This window comes from Nanorana parkeri, unplaced genomic scaffold, assembly GCF_000935625.1.
Source record: "Nanorana parkeri isolate BGI_ZX_2015 unplaced genomic scaffold, ASM93562v1 scaffold2840, whole genome shotgun sequence".
In the NCBI taxonomy this organism is placed as follows: domain Eukaryota; kingdom Metazoa; phylum Chordata; class Amphibia; order Anura; family Dicroglossidae; genus Nanorana; species Nanorana parkeri.
In genome coordinates, this window is record NW_017309108.1 from 8,741 (window position 1) to 26,725 (window position 17,985).

At 39.4% G+C, this 17,985-nt stretch overlaps 1 protein-coding gene across 1 annotated transcript in view; it reads right to left on the minus strand.

Moving 5' to 3' along the window:
* Nucleotides 1–1,819: 1,819 nt before the first annotated feature.
* LOC108802395 (baculoviral IAP repeat-containing protein 1-like) overlaps nt 1,820–17,985 on the minus strand; it is a 45,640-nt gene continuing 29,474 nt past the window's right edge. Inside the window, exons 7-10 of the mRNA XM_018574255.1 lie at nt 10,376–10,534; nt 8,467–8,553; nt 3,023–3,187; nt 1,820–2,184 (exon numbers count right to left, since the gene is read on the minus strand). Of these exons, the coding sequence (XP_018429757.1) occupies nt 1,820–2,184; nt 3,023–3,187; nt 8,467–8,553; nt 10,376–10,534 (776 nt within the window). The remainder of the gene's footprint in view (nt 2,185–3,022; nt 3,188–8,466; nt 8,554–10,375; nt 10,535–17,985) is intronic.

Below are 17,985 nucleotides of genomic sequence, written 5' to 3' on the forward strand. Positions count from 1 at the left end.
ATACTAAACTTTATTAAAAAAGGATACTACTCACATATCATAGATAAAAGTAAGGTTTTTAGTAAGCAGCCAAAGACACTGTGTGCAATCGCTCACCTCCTCTACTCCACCCTACGTACGTTACGTCAATGGGCGTGACTTCATCAGGGGTGTGGGTTTTGTAGCAATGTATTTACACTGAGGTGCATGTTATACACATGCGTTTCTTCTTTGATTCACACTTTTTACACATTGTATCACATTATTTCAAGGTCACTATCTACTATATCTGACACTTTTGCAGTTTAATTCAAACAGCGTGGCTTTTATTATTAATTGTATACTATATATCTGACCACACAGATTTCAGCTGCTGCTTAACTTGATTGGAGTTGTGGCGCGAGGTTTCACATTATTCTGGATGCAGTATATACACTTACCCCTTGTTTGACGTTTAACATTATTTAATATGGTTGAGATGAAATCATGTAAAAAAATTACATATTTTTATATGTAAATTTAGCGGTTAGACAATTTTTTTTTTTTTTTTGCATGCTGGCTGGTGAGTGTGCTGGGAAAGAGTTGTAGGTGACACTGAAGATGCCCTAAAATAGATAGGAGGAGAACCAGGAAAGAACAGAGTCTTGGAGGCTAATGGAGTGGAATTTTTGAGGAGGAGCTGGTGGTCAACTGTATCAAAGACCAGAAAAAGGTCTAAAGCTGCCCACACACCTTACAATGTATCTGCAGATTTTCTGTGGTCAGATGGAAAAGGTGCAACAGATTTCTCCATGTACACTTAACTGTGTACTCCACCTGGGCCAATCTGTTGCACTTTTTCCATCTGACCACAGAAAATCTGCAGATAAATTGTAAGTTGTGTGGGCACCTTAAGAGTATGTGTACAGAGCAGTGGCCATTGGTTTTAGCAGATAGTAAGTCATTGGGGAATTTTAGGAAAACGTATGGGTTTTAGTTTAGGAAAGCTTTATTCCCCCTTTGATGCAACATTGCAACACACACAATATATGCTGTATATTTATTTAATTTTCTATTTCTATACACTTTTGTTTTTTTTTACAATTTTTAAATTATACTTTTTTTCTTCATGGCAGGTTTGGATCTGTTCAGTGGAGACCAGATTTAGAGTAATAAGGAAACATGGAGCAGCTAGACCCTCACACATCTAATCCCACTGCTGGAACGTCTGTGCCTGGCGAGGCTTCCGTCTAAGCCTAGAGTCCTTAAATCTGTAAAAACAGGCATTTGAAACGGGGTCCATCCATTAATATCAATTTATTTCAAAAGACATAAAAACAGCCAACAACAAGCATCTGAAGCCTTTTAGCCTCTCAACTGGACCTTAGTCGTAGCTACGACTGAAATAAAGTGATATTAATATACAGACCCCATTTCGAGTGTCAGTTTTTGCAGATTTATAGACCAGATTCAGATCCCCATGCAGCTGTGCATGGGGGACATGCAGACAGCCGATGATTCCAACAAAAGTGCCAGCAGGGGCCCGCTGGAGCCGGTGAGACTGGCTGCTATTTTAAAAAGGGCATTTGGATTAATAGCTGCTATTTCAGCACTGTTTGGTCCAGCCCACTAAAAAATAAACACACTAGGGACTGGCCAGCCATCACACAGGCAAAGCTCTCCATGTCGCACCTTTAGCATAGCACCATGAAGGCTTTTCAACAGAGTCTGGGAGATAATGTAATATTGTAAAACATGGAACTCTTGGCCAAGGTAGCCTGATAGAGGACCTACAAAAGAGCAAAACACATAGCAAGGCTACACATTCATGTTAATATAACCCTGTATATCTCCATTTCTTTTAATTCTCAATGATGGGTGAAAATGGCAATACCCACTGCCATGCAAGGTATAAACTTTTAGCTTGAGGGTGATTCTCTTTCATTGCTTCAAACATGTTTAAATCATCTTTATCCAGCAGCCAGCCATACATTTGTATCGTTAACAGGCGGGGAAGTCTGGAAAAAAAACGAACAAAGGAAGTCACAGTGGTGGCGTGGGACTTGATCTGCTGGTTGTACATACGACCTATATTCAGGTGACTGAGCTCTGGCATACGTCCAGCCGTTTCAAAAAACTTTGTCCATCCAGATTCTGTAATGTTACCATTACATTGAAGCTGCAGATGCTGAATCTTCTCCAAACAGCCATTTCTTGTTTCTTCACCTGCATTTTTAGAAATAAATTTCCTTCAAGTGAAAATTGTTTTACTTATTTTCCTGCAAAATACATAGTAACATAGTAGATAAGGTTCAATAAAGACAAGGGTCCATCCAGTTCAACCTATGTGTGTGTGATTGTGTGTCTGTATTTATTGGACTCTAACACTGCCCATATTTTTGTTTATCAAGTGAAATAAGAAACTCATCGAGAAGTTTCTTATATTTATCAATGATCTCGAGGGAGACTACCGCCTGTGGAAGGGAATTCCACAATTTCACTACTCTGACAGTTAAAAAAAACATACGATTTCCGAGATTAAACCCCCTTTCCTCCAACCTCCTGTTGTGTCCCCAAAATGTTGGATCATTTTAGTGTTGTATTTGAGCACATACATCTCTCATATAGCTAAAACACTGACTTCAGAAAATAACCAAATATTTTATACATATATAAAAGTATTTTCTCAGAGCAATCTATATCTGATTCTAATCAGACTTATGTAAATAGGAGAACCTGTGATTTGGTTTCTGATTGTTTTGAATGTGATATTTAATCATGTGGTCACTTAAAAAGTACCTATATAGAATATGTTTTTAAGGGTTAGCATTAATATTTTAGCTAGTTTTGATACTCTAGTAAAATATTATTTTTACTGTAATGGATGGGGTTTTTTTTACTTTTACAATACTTTGTCCTTTTTTCATGGGTTTAGATATTCAGCAACCACACATATAATTGTTATGTTACACACCTTTTGTTCTGTAATAGCTTTTTGAAACATTTGAATGAGGCACCTAACACTATTGAAATTAAACAGGTTCAAGCCAGATTCTTGGCTTACCTAACAGCGCAATAGATTCATCATCTAAAACCTCCAGCATGGAAAGGAACTGGAGGTTAGGAAGCTTCTGGAATTGTTCAATAATCAGTTTAGCCGCATGAGCTATTCCTTGTCCTGCTGGAATCCACAGCTTCTCCAACTGAGTAAGGGAACCCAATGCAACCGCTTTAAGGGAATAATATTTTGTCATTTCAGATGACAACACATATAACACATATAACACATACAACACATACAACACATACAACAAGATGGTTTCTATAAGTCACACCATCCACTGACTGCCCTATGATAATTTTGCAGATGGACTTTGTGTAAAAGTGTACATTGTGGTAAACTGAGCATACAATGAATAATAGCTGTTGCTCATTCGATTTACCTCGGGGTGGCCATGTACTGTATATTTGTGATGAAACAAATATCTTTTTTTTTAAATTTCTAAATCTTTACTTTACTTGATTTCTATGATACATAAATCTGCAAGTGTGCAAATGAAAATTATGTAGAAAAATAAAAATATGTATAAAGAAAATTATATTTTATTTTAAAGCAGAACTAAAGTATTTTTAATGCAAACACTTTAAAAATCGTGCATGCATGCATGCACATTTGCAAATCTGTGCTGGCTTTTACTTCAGCCTTTTTCGGGAGTGCTGTCTAGATTCATTAGGGGTGGCTTTAAAATCAATTAAAATTGCAAGCGTACTTGGTTTCCCCTCCCCCTGTACTGTAGCGCCTTGTGTGTTGGCCCTAAGTCCTGTTTCAGCAGGTACTGTATGTGCTTCCTTGAACACAGCATGATTGGTTTTTCATGGTGCCCAGTAAGTACACTGTGCTGGCTGGCCACCAGCATCCTAGCAACAAATGACATTATCAATTGCTAGGACGTATGCGGCTGGCCCACACAGAGTGCTTGGTTGCACCTTTACCTCTATTGCAGCATCTGGAGTGCCAGCCCTGAATCCAGTCTCAGCAGGTATGTGCTTCCTTGAACGTGCACCACATCAGATCACATACATTGCACCATTGATGTGAAGGGGGGGACTGTGATGTGAAGGGAGGACTCTGATGTGAAAGGGACTCTTGATTTGAAAAGGGGGACCAAGATGTAAGCCATGACTGGGTGCCAAGCCATGACTGGGTGCCATGGCTGAAAATGGTTGAGAAACACTGTGTTGAAATATCCATATGCTATCTTGCACCGTCTTTTTCATTTATTTCCTCAGCATAATGGGAGGTGATTAAGGGGTGCAACCATCTAAGGAAGTGGTGTAAGTATTGCCTCACAAGGAGTTCACTGTAGGAACTAGTTTTATTTTTTCCCTGGAATCAGGTGTGTAATAGTGAGTATCTATCCCCACTCTTATCCTGCCTCTCTTCTGCTTTTTTTTAGCCACTTGTTTTACTAAATGCAGTTACCAATCAAACGACAAGGGAGAACACAGGGAGGGCTGCATTGTGCTGTGTGGTGATGGTTTCTGTGCCTTATGCAAATGTAAATCATAGTGACACACTAAGAGGGAGGTGTGTGCAAAGTCTATGACTTCTAAGTTGTGCAGCAAACAAAGATCGAGCCAAGAGGTCAAAAAGATTTCAAGACACTGTTGCTATATCTTCACAGCAGCTAGGAAACCTACTGAGAAAACCAGAAGACAGATAGACAACATAGTTTTGCAAGTATGCATGCATGCACTATTTTTAGCATTTAGTTTTAGAATGTTTGCAATAAAAGAGAAGCTTTAGTTCTACTTTGAGATTCTAAATAGTATCAAAACACAAATCCCCAAATTCTGCACTCCCACTTCTAAAAGGAACTGTACTCTAGCTGCTGTTTTTTCAAAAAGTTATAATATGGATTACCCTGTGTGTGCAGGTCATAAACTGCGCGAATCTAATCTCCAAGTAAATAATAAAATATGCAGCGAATCTAAAAAAACAAATGAATAAGTTCCCCAGTAAATTTAAAATTGTGTAGTGCAATAAATGTATATAAGCATTTGAAACATACTATGCATTCATCTCTAAACATGGTCTTATTAAAATGAACATATGATGCTGTTTTTCTGGGGCAGTCATGGCAGCATACCAATTAGTTAAGCTCTGCCCACTTTAACCCAACATGACTGAATACGAATATATTTAAGAGTACAACTGTCTGCGGCATTCTTTTTTCTTTCCTTACCATAAGACTGGATAGCGTGTTTCACCATACAAAATATCTAGATTTGAACATCCAAATTTTATTTTTCCTCTTACCTTCTATTTCTTTGTTTTGCACCCAGCTAGGTTCAGCCTCTCCTGGTCTGAAGTTGTTTCCTGTAAGACTCTTAATGAGTCCCCCTGAAGAAGTCCCCAACTTGTATGGTACATTTTTCTTCACCTGGCGGGTTGGCTCATAATCTACTGCTAAGCGTACCTTCTGTACACGTGCTGTTCTCCCCTATACCTGGTAAACTACCTGTAGCTGGAATGCATGTTTTGTGTTCTATAAGGCTCCTCCTTCCAGTCTCCTTATTGGTTAGGCTTCCAGACACCTTTTTCCAATATGGCATCCAGCATGTTGCAGCACTACTGCACATGCACAGCATCACAGTATGGCGGAGGGTAAGGCTAGGAAATTTTGCACTACAGTTGAGGGACTTTTACAGTGGCTGTGGTGGTGTTGCGTTCTGCTGACCACAGTCTAGTTCCTGTAAAGAGCATCTTCTTTTGACACTGCAAACCTTCTGCTCTGGAAAAGGCCTTTCCCTATCACATTGTCTGTTTCTCTATGTCTGCCTATAGTCTTTAGTTGCTTACACCTCCTGATGTTTTGTTGACAAAGCTTTGATCATGGACAATGCTGTCCACGCAGACCACCCTAAGTCAGTTAGATAAAAGCTAGTAGAAAACAGTAAAAGGAAATACATGCAAAACAGAGTCCACATTAAAATTGTGTTAACATCCGCATAGCCATGTGTACAAAAAAAATTGTGCTAGATCCTGTCTCTAGATCAACTCTGCAGAAGCACAGTAGATTAAATTCTGCAAGATCTCCTATGGATCATTCTTAAGAAGGTCATCAACATAGAGACCAATGCTGGGAATGCCGGCAAGTGACTATCTCAGACAAATTGGTACAACAGGTCAAGTGAGTCAAATATGAGAGAAGTCATGTCCCTTAAGACTGGGTAAACACCTAGGCGACACTGTCTTTGCACGTTTCTATGCGTGTTTTTGTGCCATTATACGCATAAATTAAAGTTGCATGTTTTTGTGAGCAGATTCTAGGCGCACGTAAAAAATGCGCAAAAACACAACAAATGTGCGTTTTCTTATTGAGTCTATTGGACCAAAAGGAGCTTTAATATGCCAAAAAAAAGCTCATGTACTTTTTCCAGGGACATGTGTTTTGCTTATTGCAACAAAACGCTCAGATGTGAACAGAGCCATAGAAATGAATGGGATTTTTTGGGGGGCAGATTTTTTGAGCAATATTTAGGGCATAAAAAGTGCTACAAAATGCTCAGTGTGAATCAGGTTTAAAGGTCAGACAGTCTGTGACACCTTGCCGGACTTGCAGGGGTCTTCCACCTCAAATGCAGGAACCTCCTCAGTTGATCTGTCCACTTCTCAAACTGCTGCAACCATTACACCTTCAGGTAAAAGGTATTCTAACTCCAACATTAGTGACAAAGACCAGGCCATATTATTCTGAATAGTCGTAGATTTCATGTTAGTCAAGTCATTTGTCATATCCGTTCGAGAAGCCTTTAATTTACCCCAAAAATAACCAGTTTCCTTCATTTTTATAGCATTTAGGTCTGATACCTTTGGACAGGAGGCCCTATTTAACAGAAAACAATCCAGATAAGTGTATCTAATCAGACAAATCAAAATAAAAGCATAATCTTTGATTGAAGTGGCAGAAAAAACCTGTCCGTTCTGCAGAGCCGTTACCAGCTGTTTGACATACAAATGATCGGCAGCTCTATAGTCACCGATTGCTTGTATGTTGTGGCTGCTCGCCCCCCCCCCTCATGCAGTGCTGCCGTCTCCCCCTCCTGCACCCTCACCTTCAATCCCGGGATCCGCTACCCCATCTGCGGCCCGGGACTGGCTCTGGAGGGCGTCAGGAGGAAGATGAATGAGATCTTCCTCCTTGCTGATCTCACTCCATACTGTGAATGTGGAAGTGATGTGTATTACATCAATTCCGCATTCACCCGTCAGTCCACTGGTTGCTATAGCCAGAGAGAAGAAGCTGATGAAGCAGATCTCTGCTTCATCAGCTTCTTTGGGGTCCCCAGGTGACATTAGGGGTCTTAGAGTCCCCTAATGTCTCCATAAAGAGGACCTGTCAGTGTGCCTTTGCTATTACATAGGGGGATTGTTATCCCCTATGTGATAGCAATAACATTAAGTGTAAAAAATAAATACAAAAAGTTAAAAAAATAAAAGTCACATATAACAAAAGTTAAAAAAACAAACACATTTTTAAGTCCCCCACCCCCATGTTTACGCACATATAAACATAAATACGCATCAGATGCGCCATTGTGCGAAAACAACAATTGCGCTACACATGCTACATATCGCCGCAAACGTCGAAGTGAGAACAATAATTTTAGGGCCATCAATCACTGATAACACTAAACTGATGAGCGGTAAAAGCTTTTAAAGCATTGCGTATGGCCAATTTTGGGTATAGTAGTTTTTTGAGGTTTTGCGCACACGCAATTTAAAGGATTGACATGTTTGGTGTCTTTTTACCCGACGTGACCCCTTCTTTTATATTTTACCAATAAATTGGGTAATAATAAATGTTTTATAATTTAATATAGGGGAAACAGTTTTTGTTTTTTTTCGGTAATTTTTCCTTAATATAGTAAAAAATAAAAACCCCAGTGGTGATTAAATGCCACCAAAAGAAAGCTCTATCTGTTCCCAGAAAATGGTATAAAATTAATTTCAGTACAGCGTTGCATGACGGAATAAATGTCAGTCAAAATACTGCAGCGCTGAATACTGAAAAATGGCCTGGTCAGGAAGGTGGTGTAACACCCTGGACTTCAAGTGGTTAAAGTGCACCAAGACTAGGAAAAGTTCATTTTAATTTTTTTTATTTTTTACAAGCAGCAAAAGACTCTTAAATCAAGCCCTCTCTCACCTTTCTAGCTGCATGTACTCTAAAGCAAATAATTCTCAATTATCCTCAAAGATCACAAAACGACTAGTTTCATCACTTTCTAACAGTTTAGGAACGCATGCTGTGTGTTTGTGATACGTCATTTCAATTCCTCTGTTGTGAACTTTGAAGATGGATTGCTCCACAAATGTTTATAGCTAGAGAGGTGAATCATGACACAGGTTCTGAGTATGACTGAGGCCAATGGTAAAGATCATTATTCAAAATAGATACTACTGTAGATATTATAAAGTAAGTAATTATTCATAAAGGTTACCTAGTGTCTCTGCTGTATCCTTTTCTGTTACTTTAAGGCTGTGCAAATTTAGACATTTCAGCAATGTGAAGTTCTTAATTGCTGTTGCTGTCAATGAATAAATAATAACAGTTAGAGCTAAGAAGATTAAGGATTTAGAGAAGTTGGTTACTGACAAGAACTTTCAGTGATTCAACCCAGCTGCTGTACGAGAAAAAAAACAGACACTCACTGGGAGCAGATCAATCACAGGAGTGATCAGCTCCTGAAGGTGCCCATACACCTGCCGATTATCGTACGATAATCGCGGGTGATCCCGCGATCGTATGATAATCGGCAGATGTATGGAAGGCGTGCAACCGTTTCTACTGTAAGGTCGCACATCTTTTGTCTTCCGAGCACGCTTGAAAACCTGCCGAAAAATGTAAGACTTTTGGCGGGTTAGTGGCGTGCTCGGAAGACAAATGCCAAACGGGCCGGTGTGCGCAAGTGCACACTGCCCGTTCAGCATTGGAATCATCGGAAGCTCTCCCCTCAGCGGGGAGGGCTTGCGATGATCACAAGTACGATCTGCCTGTCCAAGATGGGCAGATGGTACGAGCTTTTAATTACCTTACAACCATCGCACAACGAAAGTCGTACGATGGTTGTAAGGTGTATGGGCAGCTTAAGGAGGGAAACCCATTTGCTATTATCCTCTCCTAGATTTAGGTATACAGCTGCATCTCTGTGTTTTAGCTCTTTAAGGGGAAAAATGACAATAGGCTTTTTCTATAAAACATTCAAGCAAATATTTCTTCAACCAACCCTGGTGGGGAACTAGTACTCTGGTAACTCAGACATTATCTTAATATTACATGTTAGATTGATCCAGAGATTTGGGCAGCTGAAGTTATTGTTATGAAGCTTTGTTACATTAAAGGAGAACTATGGGGTCAGAGTCTTTCCCCATAGTTCTCCTAAGGGTAACGGGAGAACACAAACAAACGTCCTCCCGTCACCCTAGGCCCAGTATACAAGTCACTCTCCTGTCACGGTTCTCTGCAGTGACAGGATCGAGAAGTGAGCGAGCGCCGGTATGTGTTCGCTCACTTCCCGATCTACTGAGCGACCTGTGACAGTTTCATTGTCACAGATCGGCTAGAACTATGAGGTGAGTGAAAATCACTCACCTCATAGTTCTCCTTCAAACCTCAACTCAAGCCAAAACTGTTTTTTGACAAGGTTAGAACCCCTGTAAAAGTATTTATTGCAGTTTATGTTCCTATAGGGAAGTTTTCCCCTCACTTTCTACCAGGACAGGAAGTGATCACAGATATTTCTAGTTAAGGCAAAGACTGGAACAAAACAAATTATTTTTAATAAAATGGGAAATAATAAAAACCACTGCCAGTTATATACTACTGCCTGTAACTTTCTGCCTGGATGATAACTGCTCACCCCATTCCTCATCCTATGATGTCCCAGGGACAGAAACCGAGTCGGAGCTAAAGTAGAAATTTGAAAGAGGAATTTACTTTTGCCCAAGTGAATGCAAAACTAAAAATAAATAAATAACATTATTGGCTGTAGTTTGGCTTTAATCCTTTGATGACTGTATGCCCGGAAACAAACTTAGCAGTGTCAGTATGCCACTGTTGAATTGACAATAACTCTATGACAATTTAGCTCAACTAATTTTTTTTTTTTATAGAAATACAACAAGGAATATTTTATGCAGGCTAGTAAACACACACTCAGCATATGTAAACTGCGGAGTGGCACCTGAACACAGCCTGAGTGCTCTTTGTAAATACCGTATAAGATAGGTGTAGTGACGATTCTATTTTGAAGCTGAACCATATTTACTTTTATTTTCAATTTGACTCTCTCTATAATTCAAATACACATACATCAAACACAGCAAATGTTAAAACCAGCAAGTTCTTACCCAGAAAAGTGATGTCACTCTCCTGTAGAGTTGATCTATGCAGATTCAGCTCTTTTAACTTTTTGCAAGTCATAAGTGAGTTCATGAGATCACTGCAATTCACATTCTTTAAACCTATATCCAGGTATTCCAAGTTTTCAAAGCTTTGGAGGAGAAGAACTGTAATAAAGGAAAAAAATCATAGATGCAATTAAGTAACATTATCTAGCCATTTGTATGATATGGATGCTTTGTTTGAAATAACTCATTTTTATATTATTTAGAACAGGAGAGAAGCAGTAAAGGGGGCATAATACAGAGGGAACACTGTCAGAGGAGGACGGGAAGAATACAAGGGGGCCCTGGAGCAGAGGAGAGTAGCAGTGCAGGACAGCAGTACTGGGGAATACTGGACATGGAGCAACACAGGGGGCACTGGAGGTGGAAGAAAGTGGGAGTACAGTGGGGATACTAGACGTGGGGCAGAGGAGCAGTACAGCAGGAATACAGAAAGAAACAGCATGGGGGGGGATACTTAAGGTATTGGAGAAAGCAGTACATGGGGCACTGGATTTGGAGGAGACTAGCTGTACAGTGGGAATACTGTACATAGAGGAAAGGAAGTGTAAAGGGGGCATTGGATGTTAAATATTAAAGTGTACTATCTCGCCTTTGATACTCTTCTTATCTACCTCTAGTGTTCCACTGTATTATGACTCTCTCTGGGGAGAGTCATAATACAGTGGAACACTAGAGGTAGAAAAGAAGAGTATTAAAGGCGAGATAGTACACTTGAAGGGAGATCGGTAGGAATAAAAGCTGCAATACATAGAGATGCTAGTGCCAGTAGAAAGCAGCAACAGGGTGGGCAGCTGGAGGGGAAGGAAAAGTGTAACATTTGGATATTACAGGAAAAGGACAGATGCACTACTGGATACCATGCTGGTGGAGAGAACCAACCATTTCAAATGATTTGTCATACTTTTGTCAATACTTATAATTCACATCCTTAATAATTCAAATCCTAGGACATGTGTAGGAACCCTAATAGTCCAAAGCCATTCTTCCCTCGGACACTTAAATAACAGTGCTATACAACAACAGTGTAAAGGGAAAAGTCAACTAAATGCTGATCATTCATGGCCTATGCTACTATGACAATGGCACTACAGAATTATCTATTTATGTATGGGTACATAGATACTGTATTTGTAAAGTGGTGAATGATCTCTGGACAGTTGCCCCTTATTTTCCGTCAGGATGTTCACCACATGTGGTTCTTACACATTTTGCAAATCAAGTACCATTTGCCACCGTACCACCAAATCCAGATCCCAGTAATGGACATCATATAATATATTATGTTACAATATGCAAGGTCACGACTATCATGTCATGTTCCGGGAGGTACGTGGCGCGCTGATGACATAGGGCGCTGAGGTCCTGAGCGTTGCCCGTCCACGAACCCTGCCTTGCTAAGGAAAGGCAATGACATAAACGGCTCTAACCGGCTCTCTTCACCTCCGGCACCGTCAGCCTCACCCTCTCTCTCTCCCCCTACAAACAGTGTCACATTTTCGGGCAGGCACTCGGCACCCGGCATCGGACACATGACGGACATCTGACGCCAGGTTTTGTCATATACTGACCCATCGATTTCAAACCACACTGAGGCCACATTGGCCTGAAGCTTGTAGCAGGATTGTGCATTAGCATAAATGAAATTAAATATACTGGTTATAGGAAAAAAAAGGGGGGGGGGTAAATTATTTTTTTTTAGGTCTAAACAAAAATAAAATAAGATGGTTTGGGTTTGTGGCAGGACGAGCACTTGGCGCTCTGCTAATCGGCCACCACAACCCCATTAACCCATATTAACAGGGCTTACTTGTATGGTTAATGTAGGACATCAAGGGAAATGTCCTACATACAACATGAAAGAAAATGTATGTATGTCCTGAGAACAAATGGAGTGATAGGTTGTAAAATAGGGAGGGAAGATAAGATTGTGATGGTGGAAATTGTATGTGGTGATAGGAATGTACTGAATAGGTCATATGTAAAATGCACTATGAATCATGGAAAAAAACAATTAAGAAATGAATAGGTTAGCACTAGTTACCTTAAGGGCATTTAATATACCTGGAAAACGTTCACAGATTTTGTATCACTTTCACAAAAAAAGAATGGATATTTTATGTTTACAGGAAACACATTTTAAGAAGGGGGATAACCCTGTTATTAGAGATAGAATTTACATGAAATGGTATCATAGCACAAACCCAGATAAAAAAGCAAGAGGAGTATCAATAGCAATACACAAAAATGCACAGATTGAAGTTATAGACACTGTTATAGATGAGAAAGGGAGATATGTGTTTATTAAATTTTCGTATTTCAAACAAATGTATTCACTGGCAAATATTTATGCACCGAATAAGGGACAACATGGATTTTGCACAAGGGTACTTTGTAGGTTTGATTAATTTGGGGTAGGCACAAATTTGGTGATGGCAGATTTGAATTTAATTTTTGATAAAAATCTTGACACTACAGGTAAATCTTCCCCTCCAGGAGAGGCATTAAAGAGACTTAAAGATAAAATGACCAACATGAGATTAGTGGATGGATGGCGTGTATTATATCCCACAAAAAGAGATTATACTTACTACTCTATGGTGCATAGAACATATAGTCGGATTGATCATATATGGATACATCAGCGAATATTGGACTATGACCCAGAGATAGAAATAGGTTCGATATTATGGTCAGATCACTCACCAGTGTTCTTAACAGTAAAAACTGAGAACAGAAATAGAGGTATTGGAGACTGAATGATAATTTATTTAAAAATATAGATTGTCAGGAAGAGGTAAATCTCACTATAAATAACTTTATAAAAGACCATCAAAATGACACTACAACATACCCTATCCAATGGGAAACCTTAAAATGCAAAGTAAGAGGTATTTTTACTAAACATGGCTCTAGATTAAAGAAAGAGAGGGCAAGTAAATTGAAGGGATTATTTAAGAAATTGGAGGCAATGAATAAGACGAATGTAACAACAAAACACTCTATCCAATTAAATGAAGTGAGATTGGACATTCCTAATATTCTTGACCAACAAACGTTAATTACCAGAGATAAAAATCATCATTATAAAGAAGGTAATAAGTGCGGAAAATTACTAGCCAGGAAAATCCACCCTAGGGCCCCTAATACTAATATAATAGGTATTAAAGATGGAAAAGGGAATTTACTACACTCTCCGTCCTCGATAATAGAAACCTTTCGAAAATACTATGCATCTCTGTACTCAATACGAGGCAAATATGCAGATAAGGTAACGGATAAACATATAGACAAAATAAAGAACTATGTAAAAGAAGCAAATTTGCCGGTACTAGGTATCGAGGATGGAGAAAAAATGAATTTAATACTTTCAGAAAAAGAAATAAAAGAAGCAATATCCACGCTACAAGTCAATAAGGCCCTTGGGCCAGATGGGTTTACAGCTCGATTTTATAAACAGTTTGAGGAGCAACTAAGACCTTTTTTCACAAAGGTCTGTAACTCAGTTACAGAGAGTTGCCCCTTCCCTAGACAGACACTGGAAGCACATATATCTGTACTCCCAAAACCAGGGAAAGACTTAACAGAATGTGGACTCTTTCGCCCAATTTCCCTCATTAATATCGACTTGAAGATCTACGCAAAAGTACTGGCTGCTAGGTTAAAAAAAGTCCTTCCAAAAATCATTAATTTGGATCAAACTGGATTTGTTCAGGGACGGGAGGCTAGAGATAGCACAACCAGGGCTATCAATTTAATAGGACTCGCACAGAAAGAAAATATACCACTTTGCCTTCTGTCAATTGATGCTGAAAAAGCATTTGACAGAGTAAACTGGACCTTTCTCAGAGAGTCCCTCCTGCAAGTGGTGTGGGCGAACTATTTGTGTCTAAGGTAATGGCATTGTATACACACCCAACTGCAAGGGTGAGGGTGAATGGGGAATTGTCCGTCCCCTTCCCAATTTTTAACGGAACCAGACAGAGATGTCCCTTATCACCTTTACTATATGTTATAGTGATGGAACAACTAGCTGCTACTATTAGACAAAACCCTTCGATTAAAGGCATTTTTTCCCTAACACAACAACACAAAATGGCACTATATGCAGATGATTTACTTTTTTTTATAACCTCTCCATTAATCTCAATCCCTAATATTCTTAAAGACCTGAAGGAATATGGTGACTTAAGTAATTTTCATATAAATATATCAAAATCGGAATTCCTAAATATATCCTTAACTGATAAAGTAAAATTTAGTATAAAGGAAAGTTATCCATTTGGATGGCAGCCCAATTTTATTGTATACCTGGGCATTAATATTCCTTTAGACCTTAATACACTTTATGATATTAATTTTAGAGAATGGTCAGATAAGATTTTCGCTCAATTTATACATGGAGTAATATACGATTGTTCTGGATGTGTAGAGGAAATGCTCTAAAAATGGACATCCTGCCCAAAATATTATATAGATTCCAGTCAGTTACCATACTAAATCCAGATGCCATTTAAAAAAAACTAAGGTCGGCAGCAATGAAGTTCGTGCGGGCTAATAAAACCCCCCGAATCAGCGCAAAAGCATTAATGAGATCAAAACAAAGAGGAGGATTGGGAATTCCGGATTTTGCACTTTATCATAAAGCGGCTCTAATATCTGGCTACATAGCAGTCAGAACAAGGGGGTAGTAAAATTAGAGAAGGATATTTCACCTATACCACTGAGGAATATCCCCTGGCTGCCAATAGAAATTAGACCACATATGTCAACTATGCCATTTTTAGCTAAATCGGTACTACAAATCTGGGATAGGACTATTACTAAATATAATTTATCATCTAGACCGGGGCCCCTGACTCCCATTGTGGGAAATCCACAATTTCCACCAGGTATGCAAGCGGTCTCCTTATTAAATAATGAGAGCACTTCCCATATACGGGTATGGCAGGTTCTGGAGCCAGGTAAAGAAGAATTGAGAATGGAGTTAAGACCAGAGAGACAAATTAATGGAAAATTGTGGATGGAGGCAGCTCAATTATTAGACTATATAAGATACCTTAGGACACCTAAAACACATAATAGGCCATTTACGCCATTTGAGAAACTTTGTATATCAGAGATGCCTATTACACATACTTTATCATTGGTTTATGGTATGCTGAGGGAAGAGGAAGATAAGGGGCATACAAAGTATATGAAAAGATGGGAACAAGATATGAGGAGAGAAATATCAGAGAAAGAATGGAGAAGAACATTTAATATGACACATAGCTCTGTCACGTCTTCATTCCACCAAGAAAAAAATTACAAAGTACTCTCTAGATCAGGGGCATACACAATTTTTCTTCTGGAGATCTACTTTTCAAATGATTTACCAACCAACGAAAAAACACCTGCATTCAGGGGCAGGAGGGGGCGTGGCAGTGCATTAAAGTCAATGGCACTGAAGCCACGCCCCCAGTGCAATCAGGAATGCAGGCATATCACACTGAGGGCGGGGGGCATGGCTGTGGTGCTATTGACTTCAATGTGCCGCCACGCCCCCTCCCGCTCCTTAACGCAGGGATCCGGCCGGCTTGCGTTCCAATGCGTTCTAGAGGCCGAACACTCTGGAACGCAGACTTTGTGGTGTGAACCGGCCCTCTCTCTCTCCCCTATTTCTATCTCCTGTCTCTTCTCTCTCTCTCCCTCTCTGCTGTCTCTCCTCTCACTTTCTCTGCTGTCTCTCTCCTGTCTGTCTTTTCTTACCTCCACTGCAGCAGCTTCCCAAGTCTCCTCTCCTCTCTCCTTCCCATCTGCGGTGTCTGACACATTCAGCCTCACGAGCACCGCGGGAGGACTGGACACAGGTCAGTGAGCCGATTGCGATCTACCAGTGTTCGCTTTGCGATCTACTGGTAGATTCTGATCTACCTAATGGGCACCCCTGCTCTAGATGGTACAGGTGCCCAGAGGGTATCAAATAAATAAACTCTGAAATGTCCGACAGATGCTGGAGGTGTAGTATAGAGGAGGGAACATATTTGCATATCTGGTGGAGTTGCCCTAGATTACAACCATACTGGGAGTCAGTATTTGAAATATATCGCTCTATGGAGGTAACAAATATTGGAAAGGATCCCTTAATTGCATTATTAACATTGCTCCTGGCCCCATAAAAAAGATAAAAAATGACATCCTAAGATTCATGCTGATTGCATCTAGAATAGGCATATCACGGGCATGGAAATCAACGGTCCCACCTACATTAGAGAGTTGGTTGAACATAAATGGAGGAAATAAGATATATGGAGGAATTAAGTGCAAGGGATGTAGATAGGAACGGTAGATATAAAAAGATTTGGGAGAAATGGGAATTTTATAGACAATCAGAGGAATTGGGGAAAGCGTTAAAAGAAGGATAAAGCAGAGAAACTTAAGAAAAGTGGAACTTGTAATGTATGCATGGCCAAATAGAAAATAAATAACTTCTAGAAGGATACATAATTGACTATATGGGTACTTATTATTGGATAATATAGCATATGACCTGTGTGAGTGGTGAGATAGGAAGGAATTAAGATTGTCTTCTGGAGGGAGGGGAGAAGGTGAGGAAGGGGAGAAGGAGTTAGGACACTGGGTTATTTTTTTTTCTAGGAAAGTAAAAAGGGTTGGAAGGTAGGATATATAGGGTTTAGTAACAAAGATTTGTGTATATTTTATTTTATTTTTTTCTTGTTTTCGCCACAGCAAGAGTGATGAACACAAGACTTAGAGGGAGGTGGTGGATGGGGTAAGGTATAAAGTTAACATCAAATAAAGGGGGGTATATTAGTTTTTTATAGACATCTCAATTATACACTTGAGGAGTACACAATAATAAGAATAGAGGGTATATATTAAAGGAAATAGATGGGGAGAAATGGATTAAAGGTTTTGGTTGTTTATAATCACTAGAGGTGTTTATTTTTTTGAATGAGAGAAGAGAGTGTGATAGGGGTGGTTGAAGTTGGGGGGTAGTGAAGGCAAGTGATGGATGACAGAAACGGAGTGGATGTTTTAATAGAGTGTCTTAAATATTTATTGCCATACAAAAGATAATTTGAAGTATAATATTGGATGTACTATGTATAAATGTATTTTTTGTGAAAATAACAATAAAAACATATTAAACAACGACTATCATGTCATAATCATCATCTCTTCTCTACTCTTTTAAACATCCATCTAAATCCTTTATATGCTGTGCATAAATGAATAACGGACATGCAAAAGCCTCTCCAGCTGCCCTCTTTCATGGCCACTACTGGACTCATTCACCCAGATTCAGTGAACAAAAAGGAGGTGGAATTAAATCCCTCCCCAAAAGTTCACGTTCTTTCTACACCTCCTTCTATATCCTTCTCCTCTTTTAAAACTTGCTGTATTTGTCTTTTTCTCCAGTTTCTCTGAGGATTCAAACTTCCTTGAAAAATTCAAGGAAGTGTGAATTCCTCTCCTCTGAAATTCCTCTCCTCTGAAATACTCACTATCATAGGCATGCGCACGGGGTGTGCTGGGTGTGCCTAGGC